Source organism: Amia ocellicauda, chromosome 22, assembly GCF_036373705.1.
Source record: "Amia ocellicauda isolate fAmiCal2 chromosome 22, fAmiCal2.hap1, whole genome shotgun sequence".
Taxonomy (NCBI): Eukaryota; Metazoa; Chordata; class Actinopteri; order Amiiformes; family Amiidae; genus Amia; species Amia ocellicauda.
Genome location: NC_089871.1, coordinates 3272710 through 3299484, shown reverse-complemented (window position 1 = coordinate 3299484; position 26775 = coordinate 3272710). Strand labels below are relative to the sequence as shown.

Sequence of the window (26775 nt, the reverse complement as noted above, 5' to 3'; positions counted from 1 at the left end):
ATTCCTCTTGACTTAACAACAGGGAAAGCTCATCAGCTTTGATCTGCTCCAGAGATCAGTCTGACAGACACAGACAGGATGCAGTGAATTCACACCCTGAGCTTTTTTCTGATGTTTATCTACGCTATGGTATTCCAAGTGTTGCCTGGCCAAACGCACGCAGCGGGGGAAGTATAGTGAGGTTTTTCCAAGACCGAAAAACTCCTGCAAAATCAAGTTTCAGACCAAGGCAGTACAGAGCCATCACTTCCTTTATTTTTATCCCAGTCTGATTTTTGCAATCCACATCAAGTTGTACACTTACACATTATTTTTACTGCAAAAACTGATATGTTATGTAACAGACACCTAATGTACAACCAACTGAAATTTCCTGGATTGCACTTGTGTCTCCTATAGGTTTGCTAAGTGCCCAGCGACACATTACTGAGCAACTCGAGTAGCTTGTCAGGCCATCAACGTTACAGAAGCTGCCCCTCTGCAGTCAAGTATATCCTATTCTCACCAGCACCCCCCCTCACTGCAACCCAAACACCAGTCAACAGACGCGATTAAAACATCCCCGCTTTCTGTCAGAGCTCTCTGTGTGTCACTGTGCAGGGGGGGACTGCAGGGGGGACTGCAAGGGCAGCCAAATGTCAGTGAATGGGAAAGGGAGACCCAGGTCAGGAGCTGGGGCTGAGAGAGTAACTGGCAGGGATTAAATCTGTAGAGCCAGCGCTCCCCCCCCCTCACCCGACAGACGCAGGGAGCGTTTCAATATGCAGAAAGGAGCTGTTCTAGCACAATCAATGCAAGACAGCAACACTGACCACAATGCTTACACAGCGTTTACTCACAGCGAACCAGCAAGCCTTGACCTTTGAGGTCAGCTGTCAATCTCTCCAGAGCACATGACAGCGCCCAGTGAAACGATCAGCCACATACAAACCAAGCACATTTACATGAGCACAAATCAGTATATCCAGAACTACAAGACCTTAAAACACTATCTGTGAGCAGGGCATCTCAGACGGAGGGTGGGAATCCTACAGCGCTGAAATCGCGCCACAAATTCAATGTTCAACTGGTGCTCCCAAGTCATGCGTCCCAGATAAAACTCTCACTAATGTGTTTTATAATTACCGTATTTTGACACGAATTGCGAAACGCGTCACGAGGACTAATCCTGTAGCATGACATTACGAACGTGTAATCCTTAAATTATAAAAGGGGAGAAAAGGGAACAAAAAAAAAAAGAAAAATCACAGTGGCTTATTTCATCAGTCCATTAAGACTGAGCCCACTTAGGCGAATCAATTAGGTTCTTAATTAAGACATCAAACAGGCATTGTCTAGCCTCGCTTGGCAAAATCTTTACGCCGAGTGTGTTGAAAACCCAGGAACGTGGCAAACTAGCTGAAGCATTGTACTAAGAAGGAACAACAGACGACAATGTCAACAGCAGCAAAAAAACAAGGGTCACTAACGATGTCACTAACGGAGAGCTAGACACCTTCTGTTGCACTGAGATCTGCCGATAGTGGGGTCTGGAGATGTGCCCTTTGGAAGGGAACCAGTCTTGGGTGTCATATCTACCTGTTTATGGGGTCCCCTGAGGATGTGAGCCTTAGCACCTTCACAGGCCGTCCGCATGGCTTCCAGAGACGGCGTTCCCAGCAGGTCTGTGATCAGATCCAGCTGTAAGAACAGAGCAAGAACCCCCTCGGTCAGTGTGACACAGCCAGAGGGAAACCGACGAGAGAGATTTAATTTCTTTCAATTCAACTGAACACAGAGAAACAAAAAATTTAACTTTGTAGATTTATCAGTTTACACATTTAAATTGTGCTTCATGTTGACGGGCAAACACTTGATGCAAATGTAACTCCTGTACTGTATAACACACATAAAATCCATACAGCATAATGCCAGACAGCATTTTATTCTCTCTAAATGATGTGCAGAATCACTGAACAGAACACATGCAGCACCGATAAGAACAAAGACCATCTTTTTAAGGGAGAAGAACAAAACACAACAAAAATCATTTGCAAGCTTTAGCAGGGGGGGGGGGAATCTGCGTGTAAAATCTTGTTAACGCGTGTTTGTGGCCAAACAAAAAATAAGCCATGGCACATTTCGCTTTACAATCCACCCAAGTGAGGCTCTGAACAGCGTGTCCAAACCCTCCCAAGGCTGTGCAGCTGCGCTATAAATAGAAAATAGGGCTTCTCTCCCCCCAAATGCCCCGCACACCAAAAACTGGGAAGTGGGAAAGAAGAGAAACATGAAGATGGCAAAGCCCTGTCCAAGCCCGGGCCTGGACAGCTTCTATTTATTTCTACATGTTAAATGAAGGCATTGAAAGTGTTTGAATTAATTTAAATTAATCTGTCTTGTTCACCACATACAGAACATGCCTTCTACAGATGAATTCAGCTTTCATATAGTTTGAAGATACCCCATTAAAGTACGTGAGATAACGAAAATGGGATTGGAGATCAGTCCGGGATGGGTTTTTTATGCCGTGTCCCACACCAGTGCCCTACCTGTTGAATGGGGCTCTGCGCCTGGAAGAGGATCCTGCGGCCCAGCAGCTCTGCGAAGATGCAGCCCACAGACCAGATGTCAATGGCGTTGGAGTAGTGCCGGCTGCCCATGAGGATCTCCGGCGCCCGGTAATACTGAGTCACCACTTCTTGAGTCATGTGGCGGGATTCGTCCAGCTCCTCGACCCTGGCCAGGCCAAAGTCACAAATCTGGGGTTGGGGAGGCAGAGAGGCTCAGACTGTAAGGGGGTACAGGAACTACAGAAGCCAATACAATGCCACGTTATTGCTGTTTATTGTCATCATCTTCTCTCCCTCCCCCTAGCCAAGTTAGTGCTTATTTCTTCAATATTGTTTCTGTTTTTTTAAGTGCCACACTGGATCAGAAAACCATCCACCGGCCATGATTGGACTGGACATTTTTCTCGACAGCAGTCGCCTCGTGTCAGACGGTCAGGAATTGTGGCGCACGTAGTCAATGGCTTCAATCACTTTCAATCAGCTTATTCAATGAGGCTCTCACAACTGGGGGAAAAAGTGTATTTATAACAAACAGCCAGAGTTGTTGAGGTTTTACAATTCTGAACAGTGGCTTGAGAAAACGTTGCAGCCTGGCAGACAGGTTCTGAAGGCCTACTGCCGCATCAGAGGGCAATTTACATCCCTCTCATTTGGTGGTATTAATTATGCATATGAAATACAGCAGAACGGACGCTTCCCTCTGAAGTATTTTACGAGACCGTGCATTTCAATCAGACAAAGACGGCCCCGTATGGCCACTGGTGTCTCAGGATGGAAATGAACGTCAACTGTAAGAGCCTGGATTAAGTGTATAGTAGCTCTTGCAAATACAAGGGAGTTGCAGCTGGAACAGAGATCATGCATCTTCAGGAATCTTCATACACACTCGCTGGGTCTTCATAAGAGACAGTGGGGACACAGACAGGGCGTCCCAAAGAGCAGGGGATGAGTGAGAGAGCTGTACAAAAAGGGCACGGCCATATGATGCTTCATCCTACTGTTTTCCAGTTTGCTACAGAATCACACTAAATAATAACACTGCCAGATCACTATCAGAAGGCTAGGGCCTTAATTTCAGCTAACGAATATGCACTTGTGTTCATTTCCTTTTGTTTTTATAGTCAGCAACTTATATTTGTTGTGATAATCTCTGTTTTATGGTGAATTCCATCAACGTCTCATGGTGCCGTTGAATTCCTTCTAATGTCAGTGACGGGAGTGGGGCAAGACATTAGCGAAGCACCATCTATCCCCGTAATGACACTCACTCTGGAAATAGCCATTCTGCTGCCAGTCACAACTGCATTTTTTTACAGCCCCCCCACCCCCCGGCTCACAAAAAGTACTTTATGTCATCTGAGTTTTCACACTCCTCCATTTCTTGTCACGTATGCCAAGATCACAGTGATTTTCATTTTATGCGGTTTTGTTTATTCGCTTGTTATTTGCACTGCTAACTATTTAAGGGAGGAATGCAATACTTTGCGTTCCAGAGGACGAGTCCAGAAGGGGAAGGAGATCAATGCTGCACAAACATCAGTACACTATTTGTAGCACTGCATGACAGCTTTTGAAAGCCATTCTCAAGATGTTACTTTTGCGATCACACAAATTTGACATGGTTTTAAAACAACTCGCATTAAAATTATTTCATGCTGAACACTATATATAATTGCATAATTTTTTTTTATGTTGGTCATGCACTGTGTTCCCTTATATGCCTTTTTCACACTTAAAACAATCAAACTAGAGAAAATGAGTGCAGACAATGTCAGAGGCCGTGGGCAAAACACAATTGGGGTACGACCTCGACACGCCCGGCATCCTCTTTTGATGAATCCCACAGGAGATGGTTAAATGGGAACAAACAAGAGGAGCAAGGAACACTTTTGGTTTTGTACATTAACGCTAATTGTTCCCTCCCCAGGTCAGTACATCCATGCTTGATCAGTCTCACCCATAAACAGCACAATTTGCTGCTATTATGGTTCCATTTAAACAAATGGGACATCTTACTGATGCAAGCTTGACTTTTGAAATGTTGATAGCGTTGAATCATTTCAGCTGAAGACAGACCTAGGACTGGCTGAGATCTAGGATGCAGGGACCGGTTTGAGGGTGTGTGTGGATGGTGGCGGCACAGGGAAAGAAGATTTGAAAAAGCTTGAGAGCTGATGTGTGGTAAACTGCCTAGCTTTTGCAAGATCAGATTGCTTTTCACAATAAAGCGCCATCATCTGATACCGCCACTGGATAATCTTTCATCACGGAATAGAACAAACAAAAACAAACCTGATGATTTCATTTCGCTTTTCAGAAGCTTTAAATTTTGAAATCTCAAAAGTGTATTTTTTGGAACTACAATAAGAGCTGAAAGACATGGTTTGCCACATCGAAAAGCACATTTTAGTTCAAACCACTGAATACTTAATGCATACTAAGAATACTCTGTCTTGCATATTAGGATGCAACATTTTTAAAAATGAATAACGAATATTGGCTAGTGCATTGAATTTGAATAGACTCGTTAAAAAGCACTGTTTAGGAGGCTTAATGATTCCCACACTGTGAAAGGGCATAATTACTGCAGACAGGCTGTTCATTCTGAAGACAACACCGAAAGATGCCGAGAAAGGTACAAGAGAATACAGAACAACCAACCTTGAGGACACAGTTGCTGTTAACAAGGAGGTTTCCAGGTTTAATGTCTCTATGCAAAATGCCAGCTGAGTGAAGGTACTTCAGTCCTAAAGATGAAATTCAAAAAGATTCAAGGTTTATAAAAGGATATATTTTTTTAAATACTGCAGCTAAGGTAAGGGGAAGCAAAAGCTGAGAAATACCTTACCCAACTAAACCTGTGCGAAGCGTTATAAGAGTATGAAATAAATAAAATTACGTGAACCCCCCCCCTCATGTTCCCACCTCCCCCATTCACAACCTTTCATAAGCAGCTGCCAGTGTGCGCTCTGTCAGCTAGCAATAAGTCTGGATAATTCAGGTTTTAGACAGAAGAGAAGAGATCTGGTTCAAACCAGGAACTGAAACATGTATTTAAAACATACGTTTTCAAGCATGATGACAAAACAAACACTTGACAATGGGCCCAGGAGAGTCTCTGACAAATGTTAAAGAGGCAGACCGAGTTGACACTAAGAATGGATCATTATGATCATCGTAGACAAAAATAATTATGAAATTTGTGTTTTACATTTGATTAAAAAGATTAATCCCATCAAAATCTCAATGTGTATTATTCATAATTGTGTGAATTAATGTTTTACATTTAATTAAAAAGCTTAATCCCATTAATACCGTAATATATTTATTATTATTATTAATATCCCTGGATTAAAGTAAAATTCACATCCATTAGGGGACATGTGGAGCACTGATAAAAATTCTAGAACAAGGAGGGAATGTTTATGATACAGAGAAACACACAGTACTGTACAGAGCTTAAGGATAAAAACGAATCAATGAAAATACTTTTATTCCTATGAATGGGATGATGCCGGTTACTCCAGCAGCACACATAGGTTGTGTATGGCAGCCAGTGAAACCTACCGAATGTTGCGGGGTTGGCAGTGAAGGTGTTGAGGTCAGTGTTAGTGCAAGAACGCCTTACCTCTGAGTATCTGATAAAGAAAGACTTTGACGTGGTCGGAGCTGAGGGGCTGTGGGGACACGATGATCTTGTGAAGGTCGCTCTGCATCAGCTCCGTTACCACATAGCTGGGCAGGGTGTGAAGTCAAGGAAGAAGGAGAGTCTAAACATGAACTTGCAAAGAAACTATGTACAAAAGAACGCACAAAAAATAAATTAACAAGAGGTCCAGAACTGAGTGTACAGGATAACATGGCTGGCAGCCCAGGAACGGGAGCTGCGCTGGGCTCCTCTCGTTAAAGCTGCCAGCCGGACAGACGGAAGAAATTCCACTGATCGGGCACCAGGTGGACAATAATGGAGGACACAATCAATGACCATAACTGCGATAATTAAGGGTCCTGCCTCCTCTTCTCGCCATCACATTTATCTGCCCACCTCAGTTGAGCCAAGACCTGCTTTGAGCCTTTGATAGGAGGAGGAACACACTGTCATAGGCAGCAGTGTAACAGGAGTAGTGGTTAGGGCTCTGGCCTCATAACCGGAGCAACTGTACCCTTGAGCAAGGTACTTCACTTAGATAGCTGCAGCTGTATAAATGGGTACAAATAAGTCGCCCTGGATAAGGGCATCTGCTAAATAAATAACGCCATTAAACTGAGACTTTTCATTCTGGATTATAGGTAGGAGGGGGACCAAGTTCACCAACCACTGAAGAGCCCCATAGCCCAGGCTGGTACACAGAAGTCGTTGTTGACCGGTCACTGTGGATCAAAGGAGACAGTGACACAGGGGGGTGAGGAGGAACACGGAGATTGGATGCATTCAAACACCTTCACTATAACCCAGAATAATGAAAGGTACCAGATGCCATGTGCTGTGCAGAGGGTGGGTTTTCTTAGACAAAGTTTGCTCACGGAGCTAGAAACTGCACTGCAGGGGGAAAATCACTGCATCTCTCAATCCATCAAAAAGACTGGTACTTATTTAGGCCAAATGGCGGGCTTCCATCCAATTAAATACATTGTAAAACAGCTTTGCAGTATCTCTACATTAATGTTCAAGTAGGTCTGCATTGTAACGTCTAAGAAAAAAGGAAATTAAAGGAAAAAAAGTGAAATTATTATTTCTAATATTAATTAGAGACTTAAGGTTATTAAAATTATTCAGGATCTTTCAATCGGGGTGGATCAGAAACCTTTTGCAAGTGATGATGCAGAACAAGTGTTGTACATCTTTGCAGGAAGAGACACCAGGCCTCAGTGTGTTAAAAATATGTGTTCATTACAGACGCCAATATTTATACAGAAAACAAAAAATAAAATCAGTCCTAACTGGATAGTGGCCCTCAGCTTTCCTTCACAGTGATGTGAAAGCAATGAAGCCTTCTCCAGGTCTTTTCTTAGGCTTGGAATATGAGAACACTTCTGTGGCGTACAGGAGTGCCCCTGCAGTCCTCAAGTTAAAATGACTTTATCCAGCCAGAAATCTTGTGCCATCAGCAAATGTGCACATTCCCTGGGCTCCCGGCTCCCACACTGCTGAGAGCAAGATTAAACTGTAAACACATCTTGGCAGCAAGATTGATTGGTGCTGATCTCACATCATTGCATAATCTGCCTATCTGCACCACTGCTGTCCCAAACTGAAAATTATGCTAAACTACGGTGTGAGGTGGAAAAAACGTAAGGTAGAAATTAAAAACCTTGCTCCTTCAGCTGGATGGGGGTAAAAAAGACTGACAACAGGAGCGAACTAGTCTTGTGCGCTGCTCTGTATTGCGCAACACTCTTTTCCCAGTTACACGAGATACCCATTAACCAGCCAGCTCTGCCATTCTTCGGCACAATTTTATATAAATACTGCATCAGTGTCGGAGCTTTTAGCTTGCACAAAACCAATCAAACCAGCGCCCAATTATCCCCCAAACAAGCCGAGTACATAAAAGTCTGCCTCTCTGGGAGTCAAGTGGAAACAGAGCTCTTTAGTTCAGCCCGTCTTCTCTCTCATGCAGGTAGAAGACCCCTATCAGCGGCTGCGAGCCCGAGAGCCTGCTGTTTCCCCCTGTGGAGACGGCCTGCTCTCACCTCACTCACTCAGCTGCAGCAACAAAAAAAGAGAGAGAGAAATCTCAACATAAACACTGGCACTCACAACGCCTATAACATCCTTCCCATTTACACAAGCACCTACTGAAAAACCCATCTGTACAGCCAGGAGTCGCGCTACAGGCTATAATGGAAGGTTTAAAACGTACTGATAAATATTTCAGGAAAATATTCTACTTCACGGGATAATCCTCAGTTACAGATGTATTGTTTTTGTTGGAAAGGATAAAGGAAAATTTACAACTCAGCTTTTCATTTTTATATGCACTCTTTTTTTCTGCAGCCTGATGAGGGGGCATAGTGCTAAAACGTTGCTGATTAATGTAACGTACAATTAACCAAAAGTTGATTGCAATAAAACCAAGAAACATTTTTTGGGGGGGAACTGCATTTACCAGTAGTGTGCAGATGCCGCAATGCAAAATATATTTTGTTGTCAATCGAAACACACTATAAAGGACTATCAAAATGCTATTCCCTTGGGTGATCATCTAATTATTGTTCCACACCACCTCATTTAATTAGAAGCTTCAAGATAGCTTTGGAAAAAAAAAAAAAAAAAAAGCATATAACCTTCACACAAAGAAGAAGTGGGAAAAAAACAGGCTACAATTGACTTATAATGCTGACTGAATCCTTTACAGAGAACTAGCTCTTGGTTGTAGGTGTGCTCTGTCACGCAGCCATAAAAAGTAGACCATTTCTTGGAAAAGTCATGATTTTCCCCAAGAGTCTCGCATTACCCAACGCTGACCTTTGAAGGGACTCCTGGATGAGTCCGATGCAAATGACTTTTACAAGATCAGGTTACTTCATTGATACTTCTATTACACTCCCACTGTGCCTGAAGATAACATTGGTGAAAATAAACTGTTTGGGAAGGGGCTCGACTCGACCATCTCTCCAAAAAACCTCAGATCTTTGCGGTTTGCTAAACCAGGCGAGCTCTCCATACACCGATCTGAAATAAAAGGGAGGCGAAGCTACACATACTCATGTGGGCAGGCTCTCTGGCCCCGAGAAGCTCTATTATTATTAGGTTTCTAAATCCTCCTAAATTTGAATCCCTGGCATAACATATCCCAGATGTCTCGACGGGCTGTTGCCATGTCAACTAAAGCAGCTTATGGGGAGCGAGTGGCTCTAACTGGCTGCTAGGTGTCATTACCGGCCGCCCCGCTATCTGATTAGCGCAGGAGTCAATTAACGGGGGCTCCCACAGCCCGTCTGAAGGGGCCACGTGCTGCTAGTGTCGCATGCTTTTCACGTTACAAAAACCACACGGTGTACACACACAAAATACAAATATTAGAAAAACAAAACAAAATGCAGTGCAATAACCTCTCAGACAGATGGTGGTGCCTAAGTAGGTCATTTCTCTCTCTCTCTCCTCCCCCCCTCCCACTGATGTACAATTTGTGGTAACACTAGAGTCTAGGCCCAGGTTTAGTCAGTGTCATCTGTGGTTGGATTATCATCTCACAGAACGCATCCAGATACAAGATGAATCCGCCATTCTGGATATGAAACGCACTTTCCAAGAGTGTGGAGACATAAGTAAATAAGTAAAGCACTCTTCTGGTTTTTATCCAGTTATATGCCGGGGATTATACTTTTTTCCTGCATTTCATTTAGTTTTATATATAGTTTTGTTTGTTTTTTCAAATTCTGGGTTGTAGAAATGAATACGTTAGATTAATAAATAAATATCAATAATGTCATCAGCCACATACCCAGTCTGCTTTCCAAATTATTTATTTTAACACATTGGGATGGACTCCCATAGTGGGTAGCTCCTTGGCAGCACGGTGTAACACATGCCACACTCTCAGCTACAGGCATACTTAACGATTCTCTCTCAAACTGCCACATGCCAAAAAAAAACAAGTGATCCATTCCCAAAAGAAATATCAATCCAACATCCACATTGCAGATTACAAGCCCCCCGTTTGGTTTGTTCTACATGGTCTCAATCTCAATGGGAAAAAAAACAAAACAAAAAACAGCTAAAGATTATGCACCATCTCAGCATCTGCTTTCTGACTGGCTGCCTGCTGAGTGACAGACGCCTGTAGGTGGTTAGGGGCACCTCACATTTGGACGCGCACGAGCACACAGTCAGATGCCGGTGAGTTCACTGGAACCCTCCTTGGTAGATTCTGCAACCTGGTGCATTTTGAATACCAAATATTTAACATTCAGCTTTTTCCTCAGTAAATATATATGTTTCCCTTCTCCCTCTAAAAGGGTTAGAAAGAGAACAAAACAAGACAGTATCCTATTTCTACTGCCTTGGCCCCTGTCATGTACAAAGCAGAAGTCAGCATGTGGTCCGTGACCATTAAGCTTAGTTATGCCATGTTGTGCTTGAAGGCCGAAAGGTTAGTCTGTAGGGCAGATATGCTGGCTTGACCTCAAGCATGGTCACAGAGTCATAAATGAAAATCAACCTGGACAGAAAAAGGAGAGGACAGGATGATTGTTAGGGAAACAGCCACTGATCTAAAGCTGAGACTGCATAAGTGTGTGGAAAGAAGGCTTTTTCCCAGGAAGAAACATATTTATGTAGACAGCAAAACTCAAACTGCCTTGGATTTAAAACGAGATTGGTAAGGAACCCTGTAGGTCAAAGAACATGAAAAATACAGGAATTAACAGTCAAGCGCTGCTGAAGCGTAATTGTCCTCTGCTGTCATGCTTTCTATCCAGAAAGAAAACTCTTTATACAGAAGAGCTGGGGTTAAAAAAAAAAAAAAAAAAAAAAGACGAGAAAAGAATGAAAAAGCTACGGTAAGGCTGTTAGACTGGCAGCACGCCAGCACTGCGGAGCGCGCAGTGAAGACAGCTCTCGTGCCAGGGACTCTGACGGCATTATGCAACGTGCATGCTCTCCCCTAATTACAGCATGTCGGCTCAAATGTAAATTTCAGGCCTCTCCTCATCTCTGTACCACCAAACTAATCGGCTGCATTTGCTCAACTAATGTCTAGACAAGGCTTACACTGTAAAGCAGTCCCTGAGCTGCAGCTCCACTTTGCTTTCTATATTAAACAAATAAAAAATAATCATAATGCACTTGAGCACTGATTTACAGATTAAAAATAATCATCTGCAGTCTCCAATCCAACATGATTAATCTACTGATTTCTCGTAACTCGCAACATACACCCAGGCCTCGGGAAAAGAAGCCAATTTCATGAATATTTCTGTAGTTTGTACATTTCAGTCCCGGACAAAACCGCTAGATCCACCATAACGCCTGGGTCGTTGACACTTAGACAAAGTAAAGTCCATGTTACGTTTAGAAATCAGAGATCGAAAAATATGTTAAAAATAAACACAGACGGTGAGCAAACAAATGCCAGAGCAGACAGGAAAGCAGGACAAACAGTGCATAGCGGAATTAAATAAAAACTCAATTTCAAGATGGGGCTGGTAAACATAATTAAGAAAGATGAGGGTATAAATGTTTAATATCAGCACCTCTTCCTGTGTGACATACAGAAGGCTAGGCGCCCCCCCACTCGGGAGGGCAACGAACCTGCAATCCCAAAGGAAGCCGTGTCTGACAGCGATATGCTGAAACGGGTCAGTGTGCTGAAAGCGGTCCTCACTGTATACATTACACTACACCCCCCTGCCTGTCTTCAGCAACGCTAAGCATGGTTTGCTTAAACCAGAGAGTCAAGAACAGGGGGGGGGGGGAGAAAGATCATATCTGAAGATTAAAAGCATTAAAAGAACTTTTGAGATCTGATCTCAACAGAAAAACAGCACATGCGTACACATGCAGGCCGAATGTGCCATTAAATGCATGCAACTGCAATCTTCTCCCTTGCAGGGAAAAGATCATGTAGCCAAAATGTGACGTTATAAAGAGGAAAAAAGGAGCTTGATATGGTAAAATACTAAAACAAATAAATGCATCCCAAAGTCAATCCTATGAATAAACTAACAGATTGATATTTTAGTGCATTAAATAAAATCTATGAATGTGAATGTATGTGTGTATGCGTGTTAGAAACAGAAACAGAAAAGTGTGGCTTTCCACCCCTGTGTGGAACAATACTGTGTGGAATGTAACACTGCAGTTCAATGACATAATCCACTCAGTGGGGCGAAATGCTAATTCAACAAGCCAGATACTGTGGAATCCTTCGTTAGTTCTGCAAGGCTGCTTCCTTCGCTGAATAAAACTACATGTGCGCAAGCCAAACCACTGCAACCGAGTGGCACACTAGAACTACACCGAGAGGACTGATTTGTGTTTGCTTGCTTTGGTAAGAAAACAAATTTAAAAAGTCTTACAAAAGTGAAAAACAAAGGCAATATCCTGGCTAAGACAACCGAGTCATGGTTTTTGTTTAGGTATAGTTTAAAATTGCAATAAAAACATGAGGTAGAAATTTTTTCCCCAGGAGCCAATTAGGCGTTATAAACGCTACACTATCAAAAATCGATCAACAATGAACACCTGAAAAAAAAAAAAAAAAAAAAACTAAAGGAAACTGAAATTGCAGAATATCAAAAATGACCTTTATGCTGCTTATCCAGGATCCACCTAGCATATATACTAAAACTAGATCTCAGCCTGCAGTGTTCAGATTATACCAGATCTTTTCCTGGTACTGGCCCTAGATCATAAACCAGCCCTAAGTGATTCAGTTTAGCAGTAAATGCACGCTCTCCTTCACAGTGATCCTGACACCCTGCTCCCTCCTTTACAAGCTCCATTTGGCTTCTCACAAGCCCACACTGAAGCCACACAAGACTGGTGCCGGAGGACAGTCTCGGATTGAATTTACATTATTTAATTCCCCCCCAAGAAAGATCCACTTCCTTCCCTTATCAAACGGACATGGTACTTGCTTGTAATTCCCTTGTGCTTAACAACTGTTTAGCCCGCAGTTGCAAAGAGTTTCCCACCCATAGCTCCGTAAGCTTTTCTCAAGGGAACATTTCACGTATACAGTATATATATATATATATAACATCCCACTTATTTTCAAATATTCAGGTTTAGGCACAGTAGTTTACAGGATGTGAAAGACCATGACCGATGTATTGCTTAAGCTTTTCGCCAGACCAAATATGATGCAATTTTGAACGTGCAGTACCTAAAATATACGCAATAAATACAGACAACAAGGTTTTGGGCTTTGCTGTTCTTTTAAGCCGAATTTTCCAATCTGAAGGAAAAACTGACAAATCTATGGAAGAAAAGGGGGAAATTTAAGCAGATGTTCATTTTTTGTTTTAAACTGACTGGTTTGGTAAGTGCCGAGTGAAATGTCTAGGAAGCCGTTAAAAACGCAATTGCATTTAATTAGTCAGAATTACAATGATTCAAAGACTGCATGTGTACGTGATTGGAAAGGGTCTTCTAATGATCCATTGTGTTCTTTCTGATATTAAAACCACAACATACAAAGGTAGGTATATGTATTTGGCGAGAGGTTATAATATATACAGATAAAGATTTTAAAAATCTATAGAAAAACATTACATTAAGGCCCTGCTTTGTTGTTTCACGTGTCCCCCCGGTCTCGTCTTTCCAAATGTTCTGCTAAAATAAGCAGTTGCGCGCTGAGAGAAAAATGGGTTAGTGGAGCGCTGTGCACACGGATGACAGGGACTTAGGAACGTAAGCGAGACAAACTGTTTTATAGCGAAGGTTGGCTCTTGACAGATCTGTCCCCGATTACTCCCGTGACTAGACGCCAGCGAGAACGGCAGGTTTCAACAGACCCCTAGCACTGTCTCTCCCCGCCTCTCTATCGCTCGCGCACTGGTAGAAAACAAAAGGATAATGATAACTTATCTATAGAAAATGGAGTGTGCCTGCTGCTCCTAGCTGCCCCTGGCTATCTCTCACTGAATCAGCAGTTACAGCACTTTTCTCTTTTTTCCCTGCTTTGGAGAAAATAAAAAAAAGCGAGCAATTCAGATCTAGCAACACCGTGTGAAATCACTCTCTCTCAGGTGCCCCCCCATCAAAACCCCCCAACTAGGGCCCATAGCAGGCAGGCCACAGATTCAACCACGGCCCCTCATCAATCTTCCTCCACAACACATATTGCTTGTTGGAATTATACAGCGTAGTGAAGCCTTGTATTTGCCCTTCTATGCATCCAGTCTCTGTTCTCTTTCAAGCCCTTCAGTATAGGTGGGCGCTCTGATATTAAATGCTTGCCGGTTATCATCTTATCTTCTTCAACACCTGCAGCAACTGTCAATCAAATGGAAGAAGGGCTCCATATGACTGGGGGTAATGGCCATAACTCACCACCTATAATACCAACATAATATAGCAATTCTGATATGAGACCCCACAGGCAAGCACACGAGGCAAACCGTATAGTAATGTAGCAAAAGCTCAGTTATGGGCATAATAAGATTAGCAGCACGGACATCTGGGGTTCCTGCAGGACCAATACCTGCTTCATATTGGCAGCAGTTGCTAAGTGAGGTTTCGGTTTACAGGAACCGCGCTACCTTTTAACCAATCAGATTTAGGATACATTTCCTCGAAGTAGTCGATGTGCGGAGGCTGCAGAATGTCGAGAGCAGAGAGGACCTGGGGGGGGGGAGGGAGAGAGAACAAAAAAAAAGGCAGAGTCAGTTTGGACAAGAGAGGAGGGTAAAGCACTGGCAACCACAGTAATAATCGCCGGGGAGTGAAGCAGTGGCTGGTAGCGTCTGGATTCAAGACACTTCTTAGAAAAAGCATTAAAGGACTAAAAAAAGATCAAAATCACAGGGAACTGTTGGACTCAACTCCTGAATCCGTCTCAGGCTACGTATGCATCATTACTTTCTGTGCAGCTTTAATAACGCAACAACCATTTGAGACGGATTTGAAGACGCACTGATTGCACCACACTTGATTACACAAGCTTTTAATTAAGTGTGCACATCTGGGGAAGTTAACACAAAGCTGATCAACAACTGTAGGTTCCAGTTGTCCAATGAGGCACACTATAAAGACATGCATTGGAGGTAGGTGACAGCACAGTTGACAATTCATAGCATTGCCTTCGGTTTAGAAGGCGGTACTCTATGCTGTCCACAGAAGGGCCAGTCTATACTTTGTCTGCCTGTTTTAACAGTTTAAACAACAAACAAAAGAAACTGAAATACAGCCAGCAGCTTGGCGAGACGAGACCGATTTCACACTCCAATACAGATCCGACAGGTCGATTCAGCCACGGAGCAAGAACTTGACAAATGCACACAGATACATTTACTTCTGCATGTGGACCTGTCAAACGTCCAAAGGTTTACAAGAGCCAGGCTTAATCAGATTTATTGTTCTGGTCTTTTATTTTTTTACAGTTTATGAGCCACTTTGGAAACGGAAAGTTTGGGGGATCACCATACGGCCCCTAGTAAAATTTTCAGCTGAATCTGCAATCCTAATAAACTGCAGACGGCACACTGTGTGGCGGGGGGAAGAGGCTGAGATAGTTCTTGGTCTGCATTGCGTGAGGACTACCAATCACCAGACAAGTGCACTGAGGGGGGGTTGTGAAGAGTTTAAAGCAATCCCACAGAATGTACAGAGTATCATTTCACCATCATTCAAAACAAATCTGTCAGCCGAAAGATCAAGCTATTCTGAAGATTGCAGGGAACAATTATATGCCAACGTCAGTAGGAAAGAGGGGGGATAAAATAAATAAATAGAAGACATGTGAGGAAAGAAACTGGAGAAAAATCTAAGATATAACCAAGTGCGAGACAATATTAGCAGATAGAGGAGGGCGTAGAGACCATAATCCTACTAACATGGAATAGCAAGAGCATGCTGTGAAGTAATTAAGCGAGAGGTAGCAGAATTTGTTTTATCCGACAATCAATACAAGACTCAAATTTGTGCGTTTGTATTTCCTGTTTTAACAAGCGAGGAATCCTGTGCTCGATATGAGATCTATGCCTCAGTGTATCCCAGCGCAGCAGAGGCAGTGCGAACGAGCAGCACAGCAGGGAGACCCTGCCTGCGTTTACTCACATTGTCGTGCTTAAAAAAACAAAGCATCTTTAGCTCACGGAAGACCCTCTTGCAGGAGACGAGGTTCTGGAAGACATTAGGCATCTTTTTGAGGGCGACTCGCTTTCCATCTCTTGGGTCTGTCACTGACCTGCAAGGTAAAAAAAAAAAGAGAAAAAAATAAATAAAAAATGAAGTTGCTGTGTAATGTATACATAAATTTAATTCCTCAACCTCCCATGAAGAAGACAAATGTCCCTAGGTAGGGACAATTAGTGAGATGCACGCTTCCTGTGAAAGGTTTTTGATTCTCTCAGGGTAGTGAAAGTGAAAAGAGAAATGTATACTGTCAAAAGGTGCAGAAAGGGGATGCACAATACATTTGATTATCGTTTTTCAAAAAGCTCAGGAAGTGACTTGAAATAGGTTTGACAAATTACTTTGTGACCAAGATCCAGATTTTCCTAAATACCACACTGTTTTAGGATTGTGCGATATAACGATATATATCGTATGACGATTGAATAACGTCTATAGTTTCATATTATGCTCTATCGTTTATATCGTGGTGTCGCAAATCGCACTCTTTACGGCAGTATTTTTGTCATTAGGACGCTTTGCGTTCTCCCCGGTTCTTCCACACGTGCTGGATGCAGGTAGAAATGAGCATCAGAAACACAGACAGACATGAGAGAGAGAGACCTGACACACAATAACCAATACAACCAAGAGACACTGTAATGCGCAGGCGCACACGGTCCGCCCCGCTCTCGTCGCCGGGCTGAACTCGATCTGCAAGCAGCATCCACGACAATACACGATCGCACCCCCACCCCCGCTAATTTAGACGGATATCATTTGTATAAAATTAAAGAATAATAGTTTGTTTGCATTTTAATAAATTGGAAAGCAATGCAAACAGATGCAGAAAGTTTCATTAGATGGTGAAGTGGTATAACAGCTTTTATTATTATTATTTATAACTATTTAGTATTAAAACGTGCTGTACCGGTAAGAAGAATCGAAACGTGACAGTCAGAGGAGAAATGTCTCTGTCTAGCAGATGTTAATGCGCACCTATAAACCCGGCTGTGCTAAATATAACTGAATCTGTACCATTTTACAGCACGTGATTACTATTACTTGTGTTATTGTTATGTGACAGTAAATCGTATATATATATATATATATATATATATAAAAAAATGTATATGTATATGTGTATGTATATATATATATATATGTATATGTGTATGTATATATATATATATATACACACACACACACACACACACACACATATATACATACATATACATATATATATATACACATACATACATACAGTGAGGGAAAAAAGTATTTGATCCCCTGCTGATTTTGTACGTTTGCCCACTGACAAAGAAATTATCAGTCTATAATTTTAATGGTAGGTGTATTTTAACAGTGAGACAGAATAACAATAAAAAAATCCAAAAAAACCTCACCTCGTGGAGTTTCAATGATCATGAGAACGGTGAGGAATCAGCCCAGAACTACACGGGAGGATCTTGTTAATGATCTCAAGGCAGCTGGGACCATAGTCACCAACAAAACAATTGGTAACACACTACGCCGTGAAGGACTGAAATCCTGCAGCGCCCGCAAGGTCCCCCTGCTCAAGAAAGCACATGTACAGGCCCGTCTGAAGTTTTCCAATGAACATCTGAATGATTCAGAGGAGAACTGGGTGAAAGTGTTGTGGTCAGATGAGACCAAAATCAAGCTCTTTGGCATCAACTCAACTCATCGTGTTTGGAGGAGGAGGAATGACCCCAAGAACACCATCCCCACCGTCAAACATGGAGGTGGAAACATTATGCTTTGGGGGTGTTTTTCTGCTAAGGGGACAGGACAACTGCACCACATCAAAGGGACGATGGACGGGGCCATGTACCGTCAAATCTTGGGTGAGAACCTCCTTCCCTCAGCCAGGGCATTGAAAATGGGTCGTGGATGGGTATTCCAGCATGAAAATGACCCAAAACACACAGCCAAGGCAACAAAGGAGTGGCTCAAGAAGAAGCACATTAAGGTCCTGAAGTGGCCTAGCCAGTCTCCAGACCTTAATCCCATAGAAAATCTGTGGAAGGAGCTGAAGGTTCGAGTTGCCAAACGTCAGCCTCGAAACCTTAATGACTTGGAGAGGATCTGCAAAGAGGAGTGGGACAAAATCCCTCCTGAGATGTGTGCAAACCTGGTGGCCAACTACAAGAAACGTCTGACCTCTGTGATTGCCAACAAGGGTTTTGCCACCAAGTTGGTAAGTCGAAGGGGTCAAATACTTATTTCACTCATTAACATGCAAATCAATGTATAACTTTTTTGAAATGCGTTTTTCTGGATTTTGTTGTTGTTATTCTGTCTCTCACTGTTAAAATACACCTACCATTAAAATTATAGACGGATCATTTCTTTGTCAGTTGGCAAACGTACAGAATCAGCAGGGGATCAAATACTTTTTTCCCCTCACTGTATATATAATATCCCATAACATAACACACGTAATAGTAATCACACACCACTTGCACGGTTATATATTGCATTCTGCATATATTTACCATGACAGCCTTTATGTAGTATTTGTTAGTTTTGCATATTTAATGATTAAATAAAGACTTGTTTAAATGTCTTTGGTCTTATTTTGTAGCTTGATTGGATAAAAACAAGGCATATCGAGGTATATATCTTGTATCGCCCAAACTGCCAAAAATATCGAGATACCATTTTTAAGTCATATCGCCCAGCCCTACACTGTTTTGATGTATTCCTGTGCTGTATTTTGCTTCTCTGTGTAACCCTTTGAATTTTGATATGGTATCCTTGTAAAATATTTGGCCTGCCATTTGTAACTTTTTACATTTCTCTGAAGAATTCACAATGCCTTGGAAAAAGTAAAACCATGTAAATGTCTGAATCCCAATCAAAGCTTTCCAAACTCAACTGGTTCAATTGTTTTAAAATCCCATCTAGCAAATCAAAGAAATGTAAAGAGTCAGAGGACTCTATTTACACTTGTGAAAAAGACAAGAACATTTACTGAAGTCCATGTAATTCAATTTCCGGTGCGGTCTGGCCCACATTTGGAAGGACCTTGGGATCTGGGTATAATGGAAGCTGAAGTATAAGATCACATAGGAATGAAGAAGTAATCATTAGAAGGCAGTAAGAGCTGAAAAGCATACTCTCCGATTCTGTGAAGGCAAACAATCAGATCAGTGCATCCATCAAGTAGGTTAAGTGCCTCAGGGGCCAATCTTTCATACCAAACAGCCAACCGGTTAAAGGTGAAGAAGGATTGCGGGAATAGGGCTGTTCAGGAAATGGTAAAAATCTGACGCAGACAGAGACACTGCAGATGCTAAGAAGGGGAAAGTTAAATGCTGGTAACCCATTTGCTTATTAGATAAGACTTGCATTGATATGTAGCTTGAATATTAACAGGCATGTAGTCTCGCTGGAGCAAGACGTGCTTTTGCGTCCACACAGGTAAAAGGTTGCACAGGGATTTCGGGACATATGGCGCAGGCAACATTAAGAGGACCTGATTCAAGAGGTGAAATAAGACCTCTAACAAACCTGAATACACTAGTGCACCACACACACATTCACATGGAACATGCACTGGCTCGGAGGCCTGGTCTGGGGAATTTGGGGACTGCCACATTATACGATACTACAGTTATTCTGTAATAACTTCTCTCTGATCAGGCATTTGACCAGAGGCTCCTATAGGCACATTCTGAGCCCAGGTCGCTTCTTTAAGATCTGTAGCTGCTCCATGCCGAATTCCAACCATACCCGGGCCCGTAGCTGAGCTGCTTGTGAGTCGAGTGACGGACCTACAGGGATGGTTACATTGGCAGTGTGTACAGAGGGCCCTGGTAAGCCACTCTGGGCCGATGCTCTGTTGTGCCCACAGCCCTGGTGTCTCAGGCCAGATTCAGGAAAACATTCACGATCAAACTAAATTTAAACATGTTTTTTTTTTTAATTTGTCTCCTAATCCTAAAACACAATAAAGAACCACATAAATCTTTCAAGATGCCGAGTTCACAGTCCCAGAGGGTCCTGCGAGATTGTTTTTGACTTTGTAATATCTGGCATTTGTGCTTATACTTTTATTCTTTTGAAAAATATATATACCTCAAAAGAAGAGCAGAAGATAAAAAATGCTTTGCGATCAGGGGACTGCAAATACAGGCAAGTGACTGAACCCTCAGCCTCGGATGCCAACAATGGAGTCTTTTTAGAGGGTCAATCAGTAACCAGAAAACTGCTTTTCTTTTTAAATAAAGAATTCCACCATCACCATGTTTAAATGCACTTTTCTTATGATGAACCTTAAGCATTAGCTATTTTAAGAAAATAAAGCAATTACATCCTACGTTAAAAATAAGTAAAAATGTAATAATGCGAGCTGCAAAGATCAGAACCTACTTAGCCTTAGCTGATGCCTGAAGGAAAAGAGGAGAGCAAGACAATAAAATAATCATAATACAGATATTGAGCCAGAGGGTGACATATGATTAACAAATGCTGCTGAAAACTTAAAACAGGGCAAAAGGAGATCTAGTAACTTAGTGAGAGACAGAACCAATGGTGGTGGACTAAGGAAAATCCTGGAGCAGCCCCTGCCTGCCCATCCACCCACCTCCGTACTAACAGTAGCAGCTTCAAGAACGATCAGCCCACATTCGATGGTATCTCCAGAGCATTAAGATGGCAATTTTAAGCATTTAATGACGTTTTGGGATTTGTCTGCCTGCAGAGATTATAACCCCCCCCAAATCTATATGTATGGCAAGCTCTAGCGCAGTGTGTGTGTGTGTGTGGGGGGGGGGGGGCAATTATGGAAGTGTGACAAGCAGCGGTGCAGACATTACTGATGCGATTTTCTATTTCATTAGGAGGGCATTAACTCCCATCGGCGGGTGAAACAATGCCACAGTTGGCTCTATCCCCTCCAGGAAGCAGCTCGATCTCTCGCCACAGGCAGCTAGGTCACAAGTTCCTCCTAATAAACAGGACGTTCAAGGATGGTGAAGGTACATCCCACTACAGTGCAGAAGAGTCGTTTATCTATTGATCACAGAGGGATGTTATTATTAATATATTTGTATGGGGGGGCTTTACACATCTTGAAACTGTGTATTCTGCTGAGAAACACATTTCGAATTAAGCATAGCGTATGATGGCTTTTAATTAAGAGTAGACTACTGTTGTTTCTACATCACGAATGTCAGTTACTTGATGCGGTTGTTTTAGCCCGCTACGTTTAATAGATGCACTGTGTATACTATTAAACTAAAGACACAAATTCAGAAAGAGAGCGGTGTGCAATGCATTTAATGGTAGGAGGCCCATCCCAGGATTTAACTGCCTCTGGTAGTGCACCCAGTTCATCACACAGGTGTTCTATGAGATCACAACTCAGTCGCCATGGGAACAAACACACTTGAAGACAGATACGATGAGGGAGAGCAATCCTACCCCCTCATTTAAAAAAATCATTTATGAACTTTTCTTGGCACCAATACGGCAATTTAATTTCTGCAACCTGCTGTCAATTAAAATTTCAAGGGATCTTACATAATTCAACATAATGTGTCATGTTATTTTTTCATGCGAGAAACAAAAGCCTTTTCTATTTTGTTAAAAAATTGCGGGAAAAACAGTTCGCTGACAGCCACGATACTTGGATTACTATTATAAGGCAATATTTTATATATATATATATATATTTTTTTTTTTTTTTAAGGCAGAGGAAGAGAAGGAAAAAGGGAGAAGTTAGATAGAAAGGTAGCTCTGTTTATTATTAATAGATATCTCTATGGCTTGAACCGCTAATGAATGGGACTGGTGGTGCAGTAATTTCATGCAGTGTTGAGCTCTTTCTCCCTTAACTCAACGTAGCAGCTGCTGCACTTCTGTGCAATGGCAAACGAACACAGGAATGCTTTTATTGTCTCTGCGCTCAAAGGCGTAAGTGTGCCGAAGTTTTGACAACCGCAGTGGCAAGTTAGTTATCATGCGAGCCGCTTTGACTAATGAATTGATACAGAGCGAGAGTGAGAGAGAAATGGACAGAGATAGAGAGGTCACCAGGAGCTCAAAACATTTTATTAATGAGTCATTCACACCAATACAAGAACCCTGAACCCTTAACCCTTAACCACCACTGCTGGTGTTCTTACTTCAAGTTCTCGGATGAGGACCCCTGTAATGAGTTATCCTCCCCACAGTATCATTTCTGGAAGTGTTATACCCTTCTTTTCAATCGCTATAGTTTTTGCAAGACAACTTCTTCAGAGATCCACACAACTCTCTCTACTTCCATTAATCACGCGCACTGGAGACTAGCTTTCATTCAGCGTCGAATAATGCAGAGGACATCAGTTACATTCAGGAAAATTAAACGTTCAGTTCATCACTCCAATCAAAAACGTTCACATTAAAGCTTGACGGGTTACTTCTGGCTCTAGAATGAAGATTTATTTGCACATATTGCCTGATTTCACTGACAATATACAGAAAAGTGGGCGATTGGGGTGGATGTCAAAAGTTATGCTTTGCTCTCCCCTCCCTTCCTTTTAATTAAATCCTGCACAGTAGATGTTGGCTTCTGCTATGAGAATCTGGCAGAAATAGAAAGCTCCCACCATTGCTCCACAAATGTCTACCATAACACATGAGCTCAGCCCCGCTCCGTGGAGATCTCAGCTCATAATAATTTGCTAATAAAAATCAATGCCTGTATCCCTACTACGCACTTAATTTCATAAGCGGTTTAATTACTTTTAACCTCTTAAATCCACGGATCTGGGCTGCTGCAAAGTTTCAGATGCAACACAACATGGAATTTAGTCAGCACCTCCCTCGGCCGTGTCGCAGGTGCTTAGGGGCAGATTGCATTCCTCATGTTAAGAGGTGCTATTATACAACAGTAATTGTGCTTTGCTTCTTGAGGAATCATTTTAATTTCTTTATTTTTCATTGTAGTTCCCAATAATAAAAGGATGAGCTTTTCTGACTGAAAATTAAATGCAACAGATGTGGTCTTTAATCTTCCAAATACAAGCCTAGAGAGTTCACTGCACCTCAAAGTGACAGACTACAGACACAGGGGTGGTTAGAATCATATTCCTGTATTACTAACTACAAAATTCCATACAAACAAGAGGGCAACATCTGGATTATACACAAAAAAAATTAATGACACCGCAAAGGCGATAGCTCGGCTGGATTATTCAGAGGAAGGGGAGATTAATTAAATGTTTTGAGAATTACGCAAAACAAAAATCTAAAAAACTCTGGAGAGCACAGCTAGGTTTTTTCCTTTTTTTATAAACCACGAAGGATTTCTAAAAATAACCCGTGAGTCTTGGGAAGCTTGTCCCACTGAACAAAAGAACCAGTATCACAGCAGGATCACTGGAAATTGTCTCTGCCTACAGCACCTGGTTATTAATAGATTTGTGGATGCATGCAAATCATTTCAGATGTAACAATGCGCCGTGGCTTGCCACAACAGCAGGCAGGTGCGCTGCGGCTATTATTTGAAGATTTCAATTACACAGCTACAGTATTCTGACAATCAGTAATTACTGTAATACAACCCGACTTGCTCAAATCAAAAGCTTAACTTGTATGGTGAAATTCCTGATGGGTTGCTATGTAACTGCATAGTAGTAGCTCATAATTAATAATAAGAGTAATGTAGAGAGCTGCAAATGTGTTACGATTAGGAAAGACAATACAAATATACACTCACCTAAAGGATTATTAGGAACACCTGTTCAATTTCTCATTAATGCAATTATCTAACCAACCAATCACATGGCAGTTGCTTCAATGCATTTAGGGGTGTGGTCCTGGTCAAGACAATCTCCTGAACTCCAAAATGAATGTCTGAATGGGAAAGAAAGGTGATTTAAGCCATTTTGAGCGTGGCATGGTTGTTGGTGCCAGACGGGCCGGTCTGAGTATTTCACAATCTGCTCAGTTACTGGGATTTTCACACACAACCATTTCTAGGGTTTACAAAGAATGGTGTGAAAAGGGAAAAACATCCAGTATGCGGCAGTCCTGTGGGCGAAAATGCCTTGTTGATGCTAGAGGTCAGAGGAGAATGGGCCGACTGATTCAAGCTGATAGAAGAGCAACTTTGACTGAAAGAACCACTCGTTACAACCGAGGTATGCAGCAAAGCATTTGTGAAGCCACAACACGTACAACCTTGAGGCGGATGGGCTACAACAGCAGAAGACCCCACCAGGTACCACTCATCTCCACTACAAATAGGAAAAAGAGGCTACAATTTGCACAAGCTCACCAAAATTGGACAGTTGAAGACTGGAAAAATGTTGCCTGGTCTGATGAGTCTCAATTTCTGTTGAGACATTCAGATGGTAGAGTCAGAATTTGGCGTAAACAGAATGAGAACATGGATCCATCATGCCTTGTTACCACTGTGCAGGCTGGTGGTGGTGTAATGGTGTGGGGAATGTTTTCTTGGCACACTTTAGGCCCCTTAGTGCCAATTGGGCATCGTTTAAATGCCACGGCCTACCTGAGCATTGTTTCTGACCATGTCCATCCCTTTATGACCACCATGTACCCATCCTCTGATGGCTACTTCCAGCAGGATAATGCACCATGTCACAAAGGTCCAATCATTTCAAATTGGTTTCTTGAACCATGACAATGAGTTCACTGTACTAAACTGGCCCCCACAGTCACCAGATCTCAACCCAATAGAGCATCTTTGGGATGTGGTGGAACGGGAGCTTCGTGCCCTGGATGTGCATCCCACAAATCTCCATCAACTGCAAGATGCTATCCTATCAATATGGGCCAACATTTCTAAAGAATGCTTTCAGCACCTTGTTGAATCAATGCCACGTAGAATTAAGGCAGTTCTGAAGGCGAAAGGGGGTCAAACACAGTATTAGTATGGTGTTCCTAATAATCCTTTAGGTGAGTGTATAATTAAATTGAATTCAAAGGGAATCTACCCATTTACCTTAATTTAAGACAAGTAAAATTTCAGTAACAACTTCCACAATTCCCTTTGAAATGTACTTTTCTGAACAACCGCTGAAATTAATCCTGATATCACCCTGATAGTCACTGTATTCTTTCAATGTCACAGTGATAATCCATTCTCTACCGGCCTGAAATACCTGAATACAAACATGGTTAACAATGATAAAAGAAATGCATATGAAAAAGAAGGCACTGCAAATTCCAGTGTGTGACTGATTCTAGCCCGAGAGAATTCACACTTTCTATTTTTCATTTAGAAAGAGCTCCTATGTGATCACCTGCACACTGATAAGGTAAGCCTGTGCATAAAAAAAATATTATGAATGATAATAATGTTAAAATGTCAAATATAGCGAGGATTTTTTTTCAAAATGATTAAAGGGACCTCAAGAAAAACATGGCATCTAAGCTTCAGAACAGTATAGCAACAACTCAGCCTACCACACTCCCTTCGTCTCCATGTCTCCATCCCTCCCTCCGTTTCAGTCTCTCTCTCCTACAACTGTCCTTTTCTTAGTGACACATGACCAGAACACTAAAGGCAAACAGAGATGCAGTTCATAGTGGCTGAAAATCTGTTTTAGTCCGCCATCTCACCCTGACCTTAACTTGACCACTTCTAACAAAGATTCTGTCTGTGTGTGTGTTTATTTTATTATCCGATAGCATCGGTGCAGATCAGAATGGTGACACAGTGTACACGCCAAGTGAAAACAGTCAACCAGAATCGCACAGCCGAGATTACGGCGTCGGTTCGTCTTCAGCTACCTTATCACAAATGTAGCAGAGCTATACGATACTATACAGTACTCACTGGTTCATAGTCAACACTCAAATTTTTAAATGCTTATTTTCGAACCCAGAATTACAAGCTCCATTTTCAACTTCAATTCTACTTCCAGAATGATGTCTCTGTGCTAAAAGTGATACTACCAATGTCTGCAGCTTCTCAGAAAAAGATCATTCCGGTAGATCACCATGTGTGTGGCCGACTGTGGAAGTACAGCTTTAAATCATCAGCCAACACAAACCAGAATGCTGAACTCTTGCTGGACTGGACAACCAAACCTTCTACGCCATATCTGCCGGTTTGAGAATTACGACGAAGCTGGGGACGCTACAGTACAGTAATCTCATTTCAAGGTAAATGGAGCAGAAGAACGCAGACGATTCCCAGATAAAGTGAAGGTGCGTGTCGTCAGCTGCAGCTAGGCAGGAGCTTTAGGTCTAAGCATGCATGTGGAGCTGAAACAGGATATTGTCACACACCTCTCTAGACCGCACTGGTACAGCCGGTGGTATGTGTACCAGTGTTGCATTTAACAGCATGCAAATACGACCTTTTATGTTCATCTGGGGAAAGGAACGGATGATATACAGTGTCTGAGGGTGAGGGTGTGTGTGTGTTCTCTGATGCATATCTCAATGCAT

At 42.2% G+C, this 26775-nt stretch overlaps 1 protein-coding gene across 1 annotated transcript in view; it reads right to left on the bottom strand.

The window, feature by feature from the left end:
- Positions 1-26775, bottom strand: part of nlk2 (nemo-like kinase, type 2) — a 60394-nt gene that overhangs the window by 13808 nt on the left and 19811 nt on the right. Inside the window, exons 2-7 of the mRNA XM_066696388.1 lie at positions 16279-16408; positions 14789-14844; positions 6181-6287; positions 5214-5299; positions 2532-2741; positions 1579-1680 (exon numbers count right to left, since the gene is read on the bottom strand). Coding sequence (XP_066552485.1) covers positions 1579-1680; positions 2532-2741; positions 5214-5299; positions 6181-6287; positions 14789-14844; positions 16279-16408 — 691 coding nt within the window. The remainder of the gene's footprint in view (positions 1-1578; positions 1681-2531; positions 2742-5213; positions 5300-6180; positions 6288-14788; positions 14845-16278; positions 16409-26775) is intronic.